The sequence below is a fragment of the Calypte anna genome, chromosome 2 (assembly GCF_003957555.1).
Source record: "Calypte anna isolate BGI_N300 chromosome 2, bCalAnn1_v1.p, whole genome shotgun sequence".
Classification (NCBI taxonomy): Eukaryota; Metazoa; Chordata; class Aves; order Apodiformes; family Trochilidae; genus Calypte; species Calypte anna.
This window is the reverse complement of record NC_044245.1, coordinates 125,860,201-125,881,255: the sequence shown is the minus strand read 5'-3', so window position 1 is coordinate 125,881,255 and position 21,055 is coordinate 125,860,201. Positions and strand designations below refer to the sequence as shown.

Below are 21,055 nucleotides of genomic sequence, written 5' to 3'. Positions count from 1 at the left end.
TATGTAAAAGGGGGAATATTTAATGTTTTTCCTTTGTCATGTACAACAAAATGTATTAATTAAGTCAACAAGCATCAAGTGTTTGTCTTTATGACTACTCTGCAACTGGTTAAAAACACTCCATCTGATTCATTTGTAACTCACCAAATGCAGTCTAGAAGAATTCAGTGTCGTTTCTGAGACTCTACAAAGGCACAGTAAAGACAGAGCAGTACATATATAAAACTACTATACAGCAACAAGGATCGTGCTGTAAGAAATATTCACATGGCTTCATATGGAATGCACTAATTTAAAGATGCAGTTTTAGAGAATTAGGTATAACGTCTGGATAAGGTTGAAGTCCTAGCTGTTTGTTATCTTTCAACTTCTGTATTATAATTCTGGCAAATTCTTCTCCTTGGCTATCTGAGGTATCAAGAAGTTGTCGGACTTTTGATGTCCTTGTAGGTTTGGTGCTTATAAGTTCATAGTCTTCTTTCATGAGTAAAAATCTTGATAGAAGAGCATCCAATGACTGATTCAAACACGCTTCAGTCATCTGATCAATAATTTCTTCTCTTTTACTCTGGATCCATTGATGAGCTATGTTCTGTTGTATGGTTTCCAAAAGAAAATCTGAGATTGGAGAGAATTGAAAAAAATAAATTAATAAGGTAACTGTGTCAATAAAAAGTGCTATAAAACAAAGATGAGAAAAAGCTGTTTAAAACTTAGTTTTGGTCAGAAATACACTAGACTAGTAACCATGCGTTTAACATTTCACTATTTTATTTCACATTTAAAGTGTTCCAATTATCAAATTTGGTATTGATTTTATATGAATCACAGAACAATTTAAATTGGAAGGAACCCTCAAGGAGGTCATCTAGTCTTACAGCCTGCTCAGAGCTGGGCCATTTCCAGGGATAATTCAGGTTACTCAGGGTCTTGTCCAGCTGAAATTTGAGCATCTTCAAGTGCTAGGATTCTACAGCCTTTGTGAGCAATCTGCTCCAGTGTTAAACCTGACTCAGCACTAAAAAGAGAGAGGTTGTAACTTCCATGGGGAAGTTGCACTAAAAATTCCATGGGGATTTTTATTGAAGTTTACTGGAAACATCCCTGTACCCTCCTGTGTATTTCCCTCAAGCTGAGGATTCACACAGTGAAAAAGTACTGAGTCACACATCTCTAGAAAAGCAATGACACAGCAAATCTTTATGAAGTTGAATATTATTGTGTGGCCCACTAGGAAGTATCTCTGAATAATTCATCATGCATTGAAGTTGGGTTTTGGTTTTTTTTTCAAGCATGCTTTAAACAGTTACTTAACGCATAGGGGTATGACCCAGTGAGTTCCCAACAGAGCACCATTAAAAGTGAGATGCTGACACAGCTGCTGCTTCTCTTTGCCTTGCCATTAAAAGAGGAAGAATGACAGGATTAAAAGTTGGGAGAAGTGACAGGCAAAAAGGTGAATTAAGCTCAAACCAACTAAGCTCAAGCCAGCTTTTTCTGTGTTCTGCTGGACTGCTACAGCAGAATGGAGAAATAATATAAGCAAAAGGAATGGGATAAAGAAGACCCAAGGCACCAGGAATTACGTTTTCTCAAAATAAGGGAAAAAAAGCTAGGAGCTAGTTACTCCTAGCACATTTTACATTGGTTTTATTTACTTTGTCATCTAAGTCTACAAAGAAAGTCAGAATTATTTGCATTCTTATTTTGAAGAATTTTACAAACAAACAAGTTCCAGTTAACATTTCATTTGCACACATTAGGTATTAAGACACTTATTGTGGGCCTTGAAATTCAACAAGTGTTTGCTGTACCTGAAGGAAGTGGTGATGATGGCAGCCCACATGATGCAGAATTTGAGGCATTTGAAATACACTTGTCAGATGAGGGCAAAGAACTGTATGGATGCCCAAGAAGTCTGGCACTCTGAGTTACAGAGGTATTTTCATCTGTGCTCTGATTGCTGAGAGAGTGAAGACCCTCAGAATTTCCATCTTAAAAACAAACAAACAAACAAACAAAAAACACCAAGAAAAAAAGAGTGAGTTGTATTATTTCTATGTTCAAATAAAATACAGTCATTGGATACTATTTAGAACAATTCCATAAAACATGTCATAATAACCTAAATACCTAAATTCTCTTCAGTGGAACACATTATTCCTTATACTCAGGTCTTACACATTTATGTCCCTTATCTTTTACCAAGAGTTGACCATGGGTTTGGTCCATCCAGTAGATGTGAACTTTAAAAAAAGCTCTGTTTGACAGATTTTCCTAAGGACTGGAAGAACAAAACTCCTTCAAGTGTTTGGAGGTAGTTAGGAGTCAGCATGAAAGCTAAACAGTTTAATTTGATGAGGTTTGGCAGTGTAACAAAGGTGGAAAGACTGAAAGAAATACTTGGATGGGAGGAAAGAACATGAGGGCCAATGGTGACATTCAGTAGGAAGCCATTGGAAGCTTTTGGTAGTCTGTCAAAATCACATATGACTTCTTCATGTAAATGTTTTCAAAGAAAAGGGGGGGGGGGAAACGGTTTTATCATTTGGAAAGCTTAATAGTTCCTATTCTTCATATTTTTTTATGGTTGAAAAAGATGAGGATGTGAAAGCAGCAGTAAGAATGACTCAAGGAACAAATGACAAATAGCTCACGAGAAATCAATCACAGGACATATACCCAACTCTCCATACACTTTTCATTACAGACTTTCACTCACTTGAGCTTAAGATGTTAACTAAGAACCAGAGATGCAAGTATAGGAATTCAGATGAACATCTAAAGACACAATAAGAATGGGTAGTTCCCTGGACAGCTCAGAATTATAGATACCCATCCAGTGGGAGTATTTGAAGGTGTATTCCTAGATCAGAGTGTTGATCTGCAGAAGAATATAGCTGTAAGTACAAGGAGCAGAAATAGGAAAACATGAAAACATGAAAGAAATTACACTCTTATTATTAAAAAAAAAAGGTGGACTAGAACTCATAGTAACTAGTACTAGATTTCATTAAAGAGAGAATGAGAAAGCATTAGAAGACAAATGGTGTGACTGAAAGATCATTTCAGAAAAGGATTTTAAACAGCCCTGCTGGGTAGATTGTTACAGTTCACTAGGCACAGAAAAATCTTCAATAGTGTTAGAGACACAACTATTTGGTTTGTACTAGTATGGGAGAATGAACTTGACCAGTGACCACATAGTATAAAATAGAAACATGCTAATGAAATTTGGAGATGTTATTCAGAAAGAATGGGTGGACAAAGGTTACTTAGAACGTAGCTGACCTAGAAGTCTGCAGCAATAGAAGTAGAAATCTGATAGAACAAAACATGAGACCTAGAGTTTCTGCTTCAAGCTGGGTCTAATGATTTGGAATTAAGTTGAGGAAAAAGCCCAACAACCTAAGCAGCTTATTCTGTAATGAAGGATCTCCTGAGAAAGAAAAAATAAAAATCTAGTATATACTAAGTTCTTATTTCAGGCAGAAAACACTTGTCACATTTATTTTTTAGTACTAACTACAGATGCCTGGTAGCCTCAGTTCAATGACTTAAATTAGACCATGCACAAGGAGAACCAGTAGGATACCAGGAGAATGAAGAAGATTATTTTACATCTGAACTTAAAAAGAGCTTATCTTGTTTGTCTTGCAAACCAAGTGTTTTTAAGGATTAGTCTCTACGTCAGATGTAAAAGGGAACTGGGGATGTTTAGCCTGGAGAAAAAGGAGGCTCAGAGGAGCCTCATTATTTGCTCTCTACATTACTCTCTACTTACTGCTCTCTACAACAACCTGAAAAGAGTCTTTTCTCCCAAGTACCACTGCAATAGAACAAGAGGAAACAGCCTCAAGTTGTGCCAGAGGAGGTTTAGATGAGGTATTAGGAAAAATTGCTGCACTGAAAGTGTTGTCAAGCACTGGAACAGGCTGCCCAAGGAAGTGGTTGAGTCTCCATCCCTAGAGGTGCTTAAAAGAGATGCAGATGTGGTGTTCAGGGACAGGGTTTAGTGAGACTTGGCAGCATTATGTTAATGGTTGGTGTTAAAGGTCCTTTGAAAAATAATTGGTTCTATGAAAATGGGAAAAAAAGAGAAAAAAGCTAATTAAGCTCCAAGCAACAGCTAAGAACAAGTATGTGTATAGGCTGGATAGGGAAAAAAAATTAGAGCCTGAAAGTTAGAAGACAGTTACTAACACTAAAGGAGCAAGTTTCTGAAAAAGCCTTTTGATTTCATGGAAAAACCAACTCAACTAAAATCTATAATCACTAACTTCCGTCTTGGTGCCATGCCAAACACATCTCTTGCCAAAACCTACCTGGGAAAAGATTTCCCCTTGAAACTATTGCATCTAATTTTGGCACAATAAGAAAAATGCTAGGGTTTTTTCCATAATAAAACTACCTGATGCAGATATCAGCAAATTAACAACAAACACTTACAGTTCATTTTCAAGCTACCAGTCAGTTTTCTAAAATTCATCACAACATTCCTATTAAGTTTGGTAACCACAAATTCTTCACTTTTTTGGGTTTTATGCTATTTGTACAGATAAATGCTTGGGTACAGGTACAGCCAAACTACACTACAATTGTTTTCTGCAATTTTCCCTGGTAAGTCAAATGCCTTAAGCCTTCCATAATTTTATTTTCTCTGGAATATCTGCTGCATTCACGTATTTCTAGTACATTGAACACAAGCCAGAATAGTGGATCCATTCAAACCTGAGCTGGAAAGAAACTGCCTGTGCCTCCCAGCCTCTACCAGGTTATCTCCAGTTTTGTAGCACGTTACAGCACACTTTTTGATGCTCTACTCCATAGCAGTGAAGTCAACCATATTGCCTACTTTCACAGCCCTGCTCCCTGCCAAGCCAGAGGATGCTCCCTTCATTTGAAATATGTTTGTGTTCTTTCAAGAGAACAAACTCAAGTGCAGCCTTTGTTTCACAATATATTGCTATTTTATCCCATCACATATTTCTGGCTTCCGATGTCAGCGAAACCTCAAAATTGAGTTTTGTCTGGGACTTTTGCCAACTTTTATTCAGAAAAGGTGACAGCTAGAAGAGGTCTGTGCAAAGACTTTCGTAAGGCAATCAATTTTTCAAAGCCATTTTATTTATTGAATTAAAAATAATCAAGAGGTTGGACTGCATTGGAAACCTTCAGTTTACTCAGCTTTAGGAGTGCCTAAAAAAATGTTAAGACTTTTTATCTTTAGAAGAAGTTCACAAATGATTAACCAAACCACCAACAGTCTGAGGGGACAAGTAAATTCCATCTCTGCACTCATGAACAAATAGGAAAACTGAAGCTGTGAGGATTTCTCAAGTGACGGGAGTAGAAAACCAGAGCTATAATACTCTACTATTTTACAAAGTAAAACGAAAGTTTACAAAACAAATCTCTTTTTCTGGCATAAATGGAGATCCAGCTTTCTACTATACAAAAATGCAGTGTCACAGTGGGATTTTAAAGCTGCCATGGCAACTTAAATTTATGTACTCACCATTATCTCTACTTGATGAGAGGATATTACTCTTGGAAACAGACTTGAATCTTGATATAACTGGAGAGATGCTCCGAAGGGGAAGTGCATCACATTGAATGGAGGCAGAACATGTTTCCTGAAATTATTCCAGTTGTATATTGAAAAGGCACATTAAATAAATACAAACTTGTCTTTGTTTTACATAGTACTTTCCCAGTATTGCCTTTCCCCTACTATCTAAATGCTCAGTAAACAGAACAATTAAAATATGGTAAACCAGAAGAAATCGTAATCCTAACACTTGTGTTCTTCAAGCAGCATTAAGAAGCAAAATATGAAAGCAAATTTATATGACCTTATATAAGCAAGATCAATAGACCCTATATAAACAAGATCTGTAGCAATGTAAGGGAGGAGAAAACTTACAAGCTGCTGGCATTGTATGCTGCATTCCTCCTGAAGGGGATAACTTTCACACATCTGAAGGATATACCAAGCGTGCTCTTACTTCTGCTTTCCCACCCTTTGCTATCTTTACCTCTATGGCTATGCATTTGATACACCCCAACTTATCTAATGCACCTCATGCCTTTCCTGACTGCACGGGAAAGTAAACTGCAAAACAATTTCCCCTTACTAACTGAATCCTCCTTTAAGCTCTCAGGATCTTCACTGATACCAACAAACCAAAAGCAACATGTAAAATATTTACCTCTTGGGGATTCAGAGGTATATTTAGAGATATCTGCTGCACATCTGCTTTCTTTCCAATCTTATAAATACATCGTGATTCATATAGTGACTGGAAGAGACATATTTACCCACATTAAATTTCTGCAATAAAGACAACAGTGCTGAACAAACACATACTTCAGCCAGATACAAGATTAGATAATTAACAAAGGGGATTACATTTGTTTTAGCAAGCAAAAGTTACCGACTTATTTTACCAATTTATTTGACCACTCATAACTGTAAAGAAAGCTGCTTACCTTTGATCTCTTTAACAGAACCACTGCTTCCAGCATAGCTATTTCATCAAATGTTCGCAGGACTGGCTCAAGTTCCAGTAAACATTCTAAACAAAGAATAGGACCTTATTGAATAATTTAAAGTGGAAATTAAGTTTTCATTTTACCAAACCTACTTTTATAAATGTAATTTACGCATATTGATAAATGGAAGTTGTCTCAAGAGGTATCAAACTACTTATGCTGCTAAACACAAGTTTCTTGATTTTACCTGTTAGGTCATGTGAAACACTTTTAAAGAAACCCTGTCTTGATCTGGCCACCTCAGCACTCTATATCAAGAGATTTAGGACTGTGCCAGACTGCCAGTCTTCCATTCCCCAGATGGGAACTGGTGGATCTGAGGTGTTTCAAGATAGACCCAACAAGTCTGGTTTGCTAGAGGGGACCAAAGAGCACAAGACCTCAGTGTGGATCATTCTCTTCCCACTCCAGCAGATGTGTAAAGGTTTAAATGAGGAAAAGAAACAACCTGCCACCACAGCAATATCCAGAATAGATGCTGTGCAGCAGGGCCAGAGAAGATGGTGGTAGTCAAGGCACTGACATACCACATTCTGTGAATCCAAAGGATAGTGTCCACATGCTCATCAAAGGCAGCAATTCAGAGAAATTAAAATTATCTGCTCAGATAGGGAGACATATGACAACCAAATATGCAAGTGACAACCTGTGCTATGTTCCCTTGCTTTCCAATACTGAAAAGTTAAAAAAAAAATAAATATTTCAAATTTTAACATGATTGTATTAGAGAAATGTCTCTTTTGAACTGTGTACAAGTGAAACAAAACCTCAGGCAAGGATAGTGGCACATTACAATTCTGCATTTCTGTGGGCTCCACCCATTTGGCAAAATCCATTTACTGTATTAGCAATCGATCACACAGTACATCTTATTGATGTATTTTTATATTTATGTATTTTTGATATATTGATTTTTTGACATATTGATGTATTTTTAGTTTTTACTGTACTTTTACTACCACAGTTCATTTTTATCAATTTTTTTCCATAAGCATCTTTAAAACATACATTCATTACTGGGATTCCTAATTTCTTGCATTAGCTAAAACAGAGTTTTACAGGTTTGGCACTCTATTTTCCACACTGAAATACTAGCATTGTTAATTTTTGTTCATTACAATTAAATTATAGGTAGATGTTCCAAGAGTATGCAGAAACATGGTGATAAGTGGACTTTACCACTTCTTTATAGGGAGAATAGACAAGTTAACCAAGATTTTCTATTTAAAGTTTATTTAACAAAAAGGGGTTTGGGAGTTCTAGTTTATCTCCTCCCTGTGCTATGGTAATTTCCCAAACAGTGAGCTTTACTTCCCTTAATTTTGCAACAGTTTTGCAACTTCTTCTTTCTTTTTCAGATAGTAAAGTAGAAGAAAAAGCAATGCATATTTTCTGCAAAGATCATCTTACTACAGACATGGCACTAATCACAGAATAACAGAATGTCAGGGGTCGCAAGGAACCTCTGGAGATCACCTACTCCAACTCCCTGCCAGAGAAGGTTCAGACATTAGTCAGACCCAAGTTAGCTTAAACTTCAGGTACATATTCCAGGCAATTAGCCCTTTGGTGACCATTTTGTTGTGGTTAACAAACACAGGAAAACAAGAATACATAAGGAAATATCATGATGTTTCTGTTCTTTTTTATTAAAAAAAAAATTATGAATAGATATATTTCCTTCCTTGGATAAAGAAAATTCTATTATTTACAATCATACAAACCAGACTTGGGCCAAAACAACCTGACATACAATTTATTATTAATGAAAAACATAACTATGCTTCAAAAGCAGTCACATAATTCATTTTAAATGGTGAACTGAACTTGAGGATGTTGTATGTGCTTGAATGGGTCCTCATTTTTTCCTCTCCCATAATGAATAAAAATACCATTATAAACATTTCCTTCTCAGCTTTCTGACAGCAACTTATTAAAACTTTCTACCTCAAAGGGAGTTTGACAGCAAATAATAAACAAAAAATAATCAACAAACATCTGTTCACTAAAGCTACAAATGAAACGTTAATGTTACCAGTAGAGAGGTCTGCAACCTTAACAAAACAACAACAAGCAATACAAACTCTAAATACAAACACCACCAGAACCAACTAAAAACCCCTGGTATTTCATGTCTGGGTATTTGCATCTTCAAAACAGTGAGAAACTTAAAATATGGACTTGCTGAAGCCAGAGCTCTTTGTGCTGTTCTACATTTGAATACTTTCAGTATCTCCTATTCAATATTTTTGCCTTTCCAATGGGGTTCAGCTTTCCCTACAGAGTTAGGATGTTGTCTTTTGAAGGAATAGGGAGGAAGTTTTTTAAGGGCATGCAAATTAAACAAGCATAGTGTAGCTACTGCAGGAATCCTTACTAGCTTCACACCACACCAAGCACAGCAACACATGTAAGAGGAAATTTCACAGTTAAAAACAGGTGATCACTATTTTACAATTATTTATGCAATAACCTTCACTTGACAGCCAAAAGTCACCACAAAATGGGGTGGTATCCCCTTACATGGGATAAATACAAGCTCAACATACACCAGGAATGTCAGTGAGGTACGACAAATGTAGGTTTGCAAAAATCAAACCAAAACTTTTTCAATTCATACTCTGCCACTCTGATCTCTACAAGATCACACTTCAGTCTTGTTCTCTAAATTCCATAATCCACTGCAAAAAAAGGCTGACAGTATCTATGTTTGGTCTTGTAGACAAAACATGGAACAAAGGAAAGATGGAAAGAAAGTGCAGAGCATGGTTTCAACCAGGTCCTGTATGATCTGAAAGGTGAAATGGTCAAAGATAAAGTCTCAGTGAAAAAGATTTATACTGAGATGCAAACATAAGGTGAAGTCACTATCTGAAGCTTATTTGATGTGCAGTCATTTCATGGTGTGTTCTCCAGCTTGCTCATAAATCCCACAGCACTCATTATATACTTCACCTCCCTCCCCTTCTTAAAAATAACAAAAGTTATCTTCAAAGATAAACAAAAAACCTTAAGTGCAGGCAGTTAAACAAAAAATTCTGCTTTTTTACACGTAAATTAGATATGGCAAATGTAGAAAACTCCAACTAACATCTTGATTTTATGGCACACATGTGGTTCCATTCATAAATGTTTGTTTACATACAAGGTGGAAGCAAACATCATACGCAACAAACCTGCGCATATGTATCTCTTGGTACCTTTCCCATTTCCCTTTTGCAGTTATAACCTTGCTCTGCACGTGTTCAATGGAAATATTTCAATTTAAAAATCTTTTCTTTTTATGCCAAGTAAACTCACTCAAGAAGGATGGTCTTTCATCTGGGTTTTGTGCCCATCCACTTCCTATCAACCTTAAGACGAGCGCCCGATGAGGAATGTCCATGGATAAACTTTCTTCACTCAAGTCCAGTCGCTGTCCCTGGGACACACTATACATTATCTGCAAGGGGTTTGTAACTTCTGTCAAAACAGACATCATGCATTCATTAGAAATATATGCAATGTAAATAGATCACTACAGGAGGAATAATTTCTTTTGCAGACATAGTATAGGTGACAAGATTAGGTTATGCTTCTTCTTTTACAAAGAGACGTATTTTTAATTTAGCAAACACTGTAATGAAAACAAACCCAACAGACAATAAACCAACAATAGAGGAAAATACTCTAATTTGAAAAGTAACTCAAAGTGTTCATCATCAAGCTTAAAAATTGAATAATTAAAAAGTAACCCCTAAAATGAAGTCCTCTGGTACCCAGGCCTCAGGCTTAGCCTTTACGTAACACTGGAAAAATAAAGGAAAACATGGCCTTACCTTCAAATGGCTGTTTCCTTGACATCACTTCCCACATAATAATAGCATAACTGTTTAAAAAGATGTTATTTTAGGAGATATTATTTTAGATTACAGACACTTAACAGCACAATGTGCTCAGCTTTACATTTTATTAAAACATTTTGCTAAAATACTATATAGTATACTATCTCTATATCAATACTATATATTTATATATTTATATATGCTATAAAAAGAATATATAAATATATCTAACTATATAGCTGTATAGCTATGGCTGAATAGAGATTTCTATGATGACATGAATATATGAAAACTAGTAGAAATTTTAACCAGTTAAGTAGAGAAAAAGGACATGGCATATAAACTCATTTCCTAAGTCTGAATTAGCTCTGCTCTACTAATACAATCATGAATTCTGCGCATGCAGTTTAATCTCAGCATGCAAACTGCTCTGTCCTCACTGCAACACTGACATCTCCTCAGTCCAGATCAAAGCTGTCTGACACTCCCATGGCTGGCAGGGTACAAGGAGGGATGATCCCACCCCTCTATCCCAACACAAAGTCAGGTAAGAGATAGATTTGCATCTGGGGAGCACACTCCAGCTTCCCCCTGGACATTTATATGTGCAATACATGCAATCTTCTCTACAGGGAGAAATGTCACTTGTATATACAAGATTTACTTTACAAAAGCAACCCCCAAGAAGCCAACCTTGAACTATAGCCAGCAGACTGAACACACATTTTGCTTACTCAAAGTGTTTGTTTTTTCCCATTCAGATCAGAATGAATAGAAAGTGTCTCAGTGACTACAATGGAGCTAAGGTTAAAATGAGAGAGGAAAAATATTTCACTATTTAAGAACCTAATTTCCAATTTAAAATATGTCCTTGTAAACCTCTACTCCTTGATTTTTTTTTCATACATCAGTTTAAAAATAGATTGAAAGTTTTAAAACCTGTTATTTAAAATGGAAGCAACAAAAATGAAACTATGGAAAGAATTATTTTTTTTGTTAAAGAAGAATTACACTATGCTATCTTCTCAGGTCTGCAACCCTGCTGCATACCACATCCTGCTGATTCCCCAGTATACTATATATGCCTTTCATTTTTTTTCTGCTTCAGAGCACCTCCTTCTGATCCTGAGCACAGATCTTCTCGTGTGATTTTTCTGGTGGTCATTTCTCTGTCTCTCTACCTTCATATCTTCCTGCCTAGAACTTCCATCCTTCTTTACCATGTTGCCTCAGTTTCTTTCCTCTCTTCTCAGATAATCTCTTTCCTTCCTAATTTATTATCTTTCTGAGCTCTTCTACTGATCTTTCCTCTCTTTTTTTCTCTCATTTTTTTTTTTAACAGACATTTGTCTTCTGCATCTCTTCACCCATTAAACCATCAGTCATACTTCCAAATCTTCTAAAACAAGAAGCCAGAAGAGCTTAGGTCACACTGCTAGATTAGGTCACATATATGTTATCATCCCTATTCTTTTCTCAGGAATGTCAAGGAACTTTATGCATAGCTTAAGGGTAAGGGATAATTAAAGAGAAATAGTGGTCACCCTGGAAGTCAGAAAGACCCTCTGAGACTCATTCATCCCCAACCAAACTACAACCCTGTCAAAAACAGTTGAAGGTAAATGGGATACAACAGATAGATGGACTTCATCAGTGATATGCCTCTTCATGCCTTCTCCCCACTTTTACATGACAACTCTCTCCATGATCATTCCTGTAAACTTTGAGCTCTCCAAGCCTTTTCACATTAGCCAAGTGTAATTCTAATATCCTAAGAGCAACTTCCATTCCGCTATCTGCTACACCTCTCTACTACATCCTATGCTATTACTCCAACTACTCAGAACTCATTGATGTCTATCTACCTGAACTTTCTTGTAATAAGTTATTCCTTAAGGACATCTTTCCAAATACTCCCTCCAATCCCATTACCCTCTTTTTTCCTAACCCCCTTCTGAAAATATGTTTTACTCTTTCCTTCCTGAGTACACTTGGCAAATTGGATTAATTGATGTGCACAATTTACAAGGGTATCTGCACTGAGATAATGGTTTGAACAGTTGTTTCCCACCCTACATTATCTCTCTGTGTCTATTCATCTATAGAAACCAGTCTTCTCTGTTTCTGTAGCTGTAGTTTAATTTCTGGATCTTTACACTTGTCATAGTGTTTCTTCAAGAAATAAGTGATCAAATCCAGCTACCACTTAGTATTATTTTCCTCCATTCATTTTGCTTATACACTTACGACACTTCTGAAAAATAATAAAATTCCTGAAAGTATGTTAAAGTAAGTTCAGTAAGTCAAATTTGAATTCAGATTGCAAAGCCCACGTGAGAACAACATGAGTTACCTGTAGATATCGTGTTTTACACTTGCACGGGTTTTCTGACTGGGATTGTAATCTTCAGGTGGCATGTAGATAATTGTCCCTCCTTCTGGCAAAGAGGTTTCACTTCGTGATTGCGACATGGATATGACACGCCATTTTGACATGCCAAAATCTGCAATCTGGAAAGGATAAATCAGTCCTTCCGAGAAGAAAAACTGGATTTATTTGCTGACTGAGATTAGAAATTCTTGAAATATGGCCTAAAGAAGGGGTCATTCAAGTCGTTAACCTAACACACAAAGGTATGTGGTTGTCCTAGCAACAGGAAACACCAGCTCCAGTTCAAAAAACATTCTCAGGTCATGACTCATGCAATCCCTAAAGCACTGTCCTGTCCTGCTGATCTCTGAAACAAGGGTTCATACACTCTGTAGCTGTAGCTGGACAATCTGCACTGGACTCTGTCCAGTATGAAGACAATCTCTTTCTTTGGTAAAAAACAAGGAAACTAAAAGCTACTGAGAACTTCCATTTTCCTGATTGTTAAAAAACCCCCACAAATTTAATCTGGTTCTATATAATTTAGCCTGCAGATACCCTGAGACAGTTGCTATCACTGAAAAATTCTAGGGCACTCCACACCCATCATTATGAAATATTCATCTTGAATTACTAAATCTGATATTCTGAACTTCTGTGCTCAAAAAGTTGCTGAATACTTTCTTTACTCTGCACTCTGTGGCCTCATAATTCATTGACTTTAGTTTACATTCCTAGACATCCACGAGCCAGAGAGCAAGATGCCAAACTAGATTATGGGTAGGGAGACAAACAGTCAGCAGAATAAAACTTGCTGGCTGAGCTGCAGTGTCCTGCACACAGGGGAGAAAGCTAAGCAGCCCTGAACTTGTCCAGCATTTGTGTAACAACATAAACACTTTCAACACAGATGCCTGTGGCAACTAAGATAACAGAAATAAGCTCTCTGGAGACTGTACAGAGAAAATCTACAGTGAAAAAATAACCTTTTTTTCTTTACAACTCACTTCTATCAAGCCTTCCTCACTGCAACTGGTTGTGTTACCTTGCTTACTGAGTAGATCTGGGACAGCCAGAAGCACTCTATAAATCACAGAATCATAGAATGTCAGGTTGGAAGGGACACCAAGGATCATCTGGTCCAACCTTTCTAATACTATTGTTTATATGATATGTTTCAGCACCCTGTTGAACTGAGATGTAAAACTTTCCAGAGTGGAGGAATCCACCACTTCCCCTGGGGTACCATTCAAATGTCTGACTGTACTCATACTGAAAAATTTTCCTCTTGTTGGCGTTACTTTTATACCTATCCAATAGTACCTCTGTTTGGCATACATGACAACCTTCTTGACCTTTCATACAAGCTGTTCTAATTTAGCAAACCTTGCTTCAGCCCCCACCCCCCCCAAACACTTAAACACCCCCTAAGGACAGTCTTTCAGACCTTATGGGGGGCAAGTAAGGTAAGCAAATGTTACTCTCTTCCTTTCAATTGCTCCAGCAAAGCAACTGTTTAGATGCGGTCAGGCAGAGCACCAGAACACAGCAGTGCTGTTAGGGATTAAAAAAGCGATGGATAAAAAAATTACATGGATCAGTTCCCTGATCAGGTTTATCAAGAAGCTCGAGAGATGGCAATGCCAGCACAAGTGAGTGGGAGGAGGTATGAGCTGCTGAGGGTGTGAGCGGAGACAAAGCTGTGTAAGGCACCTTGCTGCCAAGATAAATATCTGTGCAATGCAGAAAGAAGAAATCAGGACCGGGTCTTTGATCTTTGCTCAAAGGACTCACAAGAAGATTCACCTCACAGTAACCACTGAAGCATTCAAGAACAAATTAAGCACAAAATAGCTCTGATTTCTCATTTACTCTAATTTTAAAAACATTTAAACTAATATTACTGCTCTATGTTTGTTTGCTTGCTCTGAGGAGCTTCATAAAAGCTATTTTCCAACATGTTTGGATTTTGCGGTTACATTTCACAAGTTCTTCTACTTTGCTAACAGAACATGTATGTACATAAATGTCATTATGTAAATAATGGGATATTTAAATTTAACCTGCTGTCCTCCAGAACTGACTTGCTGAGCATCTTGGACAGGAACACTCTATATTTTCTTCTCAGAAAGGTCCAGATATAGCTATCCTTGGAAGGCTGACATACAAGAGTGTCACTACTATTGAGTATCATGTACTGCTGTAACAGAAACAGCTCAAATTTGGGCTTTCTGGTCTTTTCAGATAGATGAAACCCACACTAGAGCAATGCAGAGTATTCAAAATAAAAACTCAAAGATATGACTAAATGTCTGGCATACAATTACATCCTCTTTGTATGAGCCCATCCTCCCTCTTTCCCCTCTGTGGTAATTAAAACACTTTCACTCATTCTGGATGCTGAAGAAAACACAAATTAAATAACTGTACCTTGACATGAAACTCATCATCCAACAAAATATTTTGGGTTTTCAAGTCATGGTGCAGCAATGGAGGATCCATGTTGTGCAAATAGTTTACTCCCAAAGCAATTTCATAAAGAATGCGGAATCTCAGGCACCAGGGAATGTCAGGATACACATCTTTCTGCCAAGATAAAACCACAAAACCAGAATATAATCTTCTGCTCTGATCTACGAGCACAACACAATGACTTTTTATAAGGAGAAAGTGACTTGGGCAGGCACTAATATTTAAAAACATACATTACAAGAACTCCTTAAAATACTGTAACTGAGCATTAAGATTGCTTAGCTGTAAAAACACATATAGACATGTTAATCATGCAGTGTTCTGTTTCCATTCCTTAGCATTCAGATAATAGTTAATGACTGCTGTACATGACGTAGGACAGTTACTACATTACTCATTCATATGGAAATATGATTTACAGATGAACTCCTCTATGAAACTTGCAACCCACAGATTATGAGCACTACGCAAAGGAAGGAAAGAATCATACTGTCAAGTGATACTGGGGGTAAAAAAAAAGCTGTGGTGCTTTGTCACAATATACTAGCTTTACAAACATCAATACACCAAGAAAAAGTCAGTAAAACTCAACTGAAATCTTGAAAGTTACACAGACACTAATACTTTTATGAAAAACACGGCTGAGTTCTGTAAGGTATGAGATGTATATTGATTAAGGGTACAGACAAAGCTGCACTGCTGCTGAGATGACTGCAGAAGCTTTACAGTAGCAACATTGCATGCTCAGAACAAGCAAATGGAGATTTCAGACACTCTGGAGAGTAAGATCTGGTAGAAATATCCACAGGTGTTCCGATTAGCAATATTTGACTTCTAGAAACTAAAGATAAAATATTTATTTCTTAATAAAGATTCAGATTCAATGAAAAAACCCACCATTTTTGTGGGATATTTACATTGGTCATAATTCTGAAACCCAGGTTGAAGTAAGCATAAGTATTTCAGAATTTAATTAGAGAATGACAGAGAATTTTAAAGGGACGGTATACAGTAATTTGACATAAAGACAGCAACAGGTCCCTACATTAAAGGAAAAATTGTAATAAAATTAAAGTCTGCTAAGTCTTGTTGATTTTTGGGGAAACAGAACATCTATCTGAGCCCCCCAAATTTCTAGTAATAATACAATTCACTACACTACTTCCCTTTAGTATGGAAAACGAAAGGTATCTGAAACAACCAGGGACTGTATTTAAGGTCTGTAAGTACACTTACCCCATGTAAAAGCTCGTTTAATGACCCATTTGTCATGTATTCTGTTACTATCCCCAGAAATTCAGGCTCGTTGCAAATTCCCAAAATTGGCAGAATGTAACTAAACCTGGCTTTGTGTAATATCTCTGCTTCTTTTAGAAGATGGTTTCTGTCACTTAAAGAAACAAATAAAAAAGGTTACCATACCAGTACAAGGAAACTCAATGCAAATGTCAGTTCACTAAAGTTGCCTAAAAAAAATATATGTACCCATATGCAGTACCACCACCTTTCACCATTTGCTTCCTAATATGTTTTTTTTTGATAACAAGATACTGTAAATGAGAAGCTAAAAATCCAAATACAAGACAAGTTCCCCAGGTTTGCTGTACCACAGAGATCTACTTCCATCACATTTTTCAGCCATGTTTCCAGTAAATAAAGATGCAGTCAGAACTCAAATTATTCACTATCCTGTGTGTGACAATAAAGGTAATAACCAGATACATTTGTCCTATTTACTGTCCATTTTCAAGCCATGAGTTTCCCTTGAGGCACAATATTAATCTCCAACAGAATGGAGATTTTAACACTTGTAATTCTCCAACCATGTAAATTCAGTGAACGTTGACATAGGCTAAAATAACATGGGTTAAAGGAAAGCACCTTCAGTTTCTGAAGGAGAACTGCCTAACTATATTTTGTTTTCACATCAATTGTTCCTTCAAATTGGGCCTCTGCTTTGAAACACCCTCAGGAAAAAACATTCCCTGACTGCACAGAAGAAAGGGGTCACCATCATCATGTTTGGCCTCCTCGAAATGTGAACTGATTCATCTTTACAAATTCAGACCTTGCAGCATGTGCATTCAAGAAGCTCAAGTTTTATTTAAGAATACACTTGCTATCATCCCTAAAAGTGACAAACTTTTTGGTATGCCATATATCTCAAATTTTCCTGGATATCTGGACCATGAAGGGTAATTCTATGGGAAAAAAAAGAATTAGATTTTATACCTGGGTGACAAGGATATCCAAATACTGGACTTTCACAGCACATCAAAGGCTGTAGGATGCTAGGCAGTCTGGTTTAGAAGCAACAGAGCTGTGCTGGGGCATTGCTGCATACAAGGCTGGGCTATGGCTGTGACAATTTTCTCAGCACAGCACGGCGCTACTGTTGCTATAGAGCTCCTGAGTGAGAGTTGGCTTGTAACCATCAAGCCCAGGGTGCACACTGAAGAGCACATGTCAGTCTGGACCCAGGGATGTGCGGCTACCACTCACAAAGAAAAAGGCACCAGAGAATATGGGGAGAGGAGGAAGCCTGGAAAAATAATGCCTGCTCCTTTTAAGACAGGAAAACTTTGCATTTAGATGCAAACCTGAAATTAAAAGCAGTTCTTGGTCCTTATCTATAAGATGGGAAAAGGCTTCTATTATCAGAAAGTCTAGGAACTGTGTCAATAAAATCATGGGACAAGCAACAACTCCCTTCCTTCCTCCCTCTCTCCAGAAATGACTGGATTTGGGAAAGCTAGGGATTTTCCCAGACTATGAGGTACATCTGCATGGGATTTAACTGTAGGCTGGGAAATGAGTTGCAACAGATTGAGGTCTACTCCTGTGTCTGTAAGTCACTTCACCTTTGCTCCACACCAGGTCACTGAGTAATGCCTAACTTAGTACACACCCACAAGAGCTTTCCAACCAGCTCTGCTTTTTGGCTGGTCACACATACACACCATCCCAACCTCTGGGATACACACCACAGGCTCCCTGGATGGGTAATTAACTGCACCATGAACCCTCCCCTTTTCTTGACAGCATTCACTGGATGGCATTTTATGTTGCCTGCTATACAACTGACAGATCACTGTCTGCAGAGACTCAGCTATAACAGATTTCTTGAAGCTTTTGGTCTTTTGATAGCATCTCCAGGCTTTGCATGGAGGCTGAATTATTATTATTACCTCAGTTCTAATTTTCACCATAATTACACAGGCTACATGTCCCACTAATCTAAATTCCTGCAAGGCTAAATTAGTATTCTTTTCTCCCAACTGAGTTCAGAAGATAAACATAGTATTTCTGATTATTAAGGATTTAAGCAGACATTTGAATTAAAGTAAAAAAAACACACCATCAATAAACTTATTAGAGAACACAATATTCCAGTTTAATTTACATTCCATTTCATTCTAGCAAGATTTCAGAGATAAAGCCTGTGCAAACACACATGAAAATAAGAGATGAGATAGTTTTAAACAACTTATTTATATTCTAGCATTTTGGGTCACAAGACTAAAAACCTTGCTATTTTGAGTGAAGCTATTCTGCCTAAATGCCTAATAGTAGATCAAAGAAACCTGAGGCAGTAAGTATTAAAGACACCTAAGAAAATAAAAGGCAGGTTTACAGTCAGGCAGCCTTCTGACTGTAAAAGAAAATGCAAATTTGCATTTATAAAAGAAAAAAGGCACTATAGGGAGTGAATGAGGCAGAGATGGATGGAAATTTATTACCTGCTGCCCCCTTATAGTGTGTCTGCCCCTTACAGGAGCGCCAGCTCCTACAATAAACTCTGTTATTTGGGCCTCAGGAAAATGGGGAACACAACTGCTACAAGTTGAGGAGCTTTGAAAATACCACACTGCATGCAGGGGCCTACAAGCCTATTATTTCAATTACCTTCTCTCAGACCTTAGACCCCCCCCCCCAAAAAAAAAAAAAAATCCATTATGCATTGTCTCAGAGAAGCTTCTTCCAGGAGACAGAAGCAATCTCTAGCAATGGTTTTAAACTGAGAAGGAATAGATTTAGGTTAGATATTAGGAAAAAATTCTTCACCATGAAAGTAGTAATGTACTGGAATATGTTTCCTAGGGAGGCTGTTGCTGCCCCTTCCCTGAAAGCATTTAAGATCATGTTGGATGAGGCCTTGTGCAATCTGATCTAGTGGAAGGTGTCCCTGCCCACGCAGGGGGGGTTGGATCTTGATGATGTTTAGGGTCCCTTCCAATCCTAACCATTCTGTGATTCTATCATTCTATTCTATCTCTGGAAACAACCAATCTATACTAATGACTTTCATTTTAATATCCCACTGATACCTCAGCAAAACAGCTGGCAACCAGCACACCCGGGAAGAAGCACAACTGTGCAAATCCCACGTGGAAGAGGAACCCCAAGGTGAGCATTGCAGAAGGAAAACAAAATAATTTCAAAAGAGGCACTGAGAATGAAAGCACCCGTTTTCAGCAAGGGAAAGAGAGGAAGCTTCAGGGCTGCTACATGCTTGCTCATGGCTCAAGCTTATTTTGTCTTCCGTCGGATCTCCCCTTGCTCTTGGATTTCCATCAGCCCGGCCCATCAAGACACCCGTCTCTCTCTCGGGATCCACCAACCTAAGAAAGCCAAGGCGGGCAGCTCGCCCCTCACCCGCCGGAGCCCGCCCTCCACCCCCTGCCGCCGCTGCTTTACCTACTGCCGGGACGCACGCACGCAATGTCCCGCGACACAGAGGGAGTGCCGAGCCCCCTCCCTGGTTTGGGGGAAAGACAGGTTCAGTTCAGTCCTTCCCTTCACGGGACGCTGGGGGGAGCGATGGGGGAGGCGCGGCTACCGGGTCAGGGTGGGGGAGCGGGGGGTCCCTCACCCGGCAGCCGCGTCGCCGCCCATCATCCCCCCCCACTCCCTCTGGGCCGCCCGCTGCAGCGCTGCTCCCCCATTTTACCTGTCTAGTAGTGGTCCCTGCAGACATTTGAGAGCCACCGGCACCCTCCAGTCAGCGTGACGGGCCGCAGACACGGTACCGTAAGCACCACGGCTGATAAAGCGCAAGTCCGGGAGTTTGTTGGAAGGGATGGAGGGAAGGGCGTAGCTGATGGCTCCCCCCAGGTTTCCACCATCCCCGCTGCTCATCCTCGCACTCCGCCGCCGGGGACGGGTCCGCGGACGGGTGCGGGCTGCCGGGGACGGCCGCGCCGTCTCTCCAGCGTCCGCAGCAGATCACAGCGCGCAGCTCCTCTCGCCTTCCTTCCTCGCCTCTCCCCCGCACCTCCCGGGCCCGCCTCCGCTCCGGGCCGCCGAGAGTCCACCCCTCCTTCAGCCCCACGGAGGAGAGACTTCCCCGAGGAAAACAGCTTCACGGGTCAGGGAAGGCGGAGCCGCTGCGATGAAGTCTTGCGAGCAGGAGGAGTCCGGGAACGAGCCCGGGGGAGCGCAGTGACGGTCCCGGCGTTTCCCCGGCACGGGGGGCAGCGGCCTCCTCCTTCGGGGAAGCCGAAGCGTGGTGCCGGGAGGCGTCCCCCGGGCCGGGGGACAAGAGAAGAAGCATCCCCCTACTCCGTGCGGAAAGCGGGTGGGGAATGTGTTATTAGTGATGCTTAAAGACGATGCGGGATAACCGGGCCGAGCCCGTCCCGGAACGCCGCGCTCCTCACGCCGCGCTCCTCACGCCGCCCCCCGGAGCTGTGGCGGATGCCTCTCCGGGGCTGTGTTAATAAGTTCTCAGATTGAGCGAGAGGAAAGAGAGCGCAAGCGCCCTCTTCTCCTCTCTTACGTTGCCTTAATAGGATTTTTAAAGGCAGCGGCGTTTCAAAAAGTGAGTTTTGAA

At 39.2% G+C, this 21,055-nt stretch overlaps 1 protein-coding gene across 3 annotated transcripts; it reads right to left on the bottom strand.

The window, feature by feature from the left end:
• Nucleotides 1-20,930, bottom strand: RIPK2 (receptor interacting serine/threonine kinase 2). 3 transcript variants are annotated; one of them, XM_030446389.1, is made up of 12 exons: nt 20,174-20,240; nt 19,921-19,981; nt 16,459-16,612; nt 15,181-15,336; nt 12,733-12,890; nt 10,374-10,423; nt 9,856-10,017; nt 6,493-6,578; nt 6,213-6,302; nt 5,519-5,636; nt 1,815-1,994; nt 1-618 (listed from the first exon to the last, which is right to left on the bottom strand). In XM_030446389.1, exons 3-12 carry the CDS (start codon nt 16,492-16,494, stop codon nt 293-295), a joined length of 1,362 nt encoding a protein of 453 aa, XP_030302249.1. In that variant the 5' UTR covers nt 16,495-16,612; nt 19,921-19,981; nt 20,174-20,240; the 3' UTR covers nt 1-292. The 3 variants fall into 3 exon arrangements, with proteins under 3 accessions (XP_030302249.1, XP_030302248.1, XP_030302251.1); XM_030446388.1 differs by lacking the exon at nt 19,921-19,981 and having other exon boundaries at nt 20,174-20,930; XM_030446391.1 differs by lacking the exons at nt 16,459-16,612; nt 19,921-19,981 and having other exon boundaries at nt 20,174-20,300.
• Nucleotides 20,931-21,055: the final 125 nt, after the last annotated feature.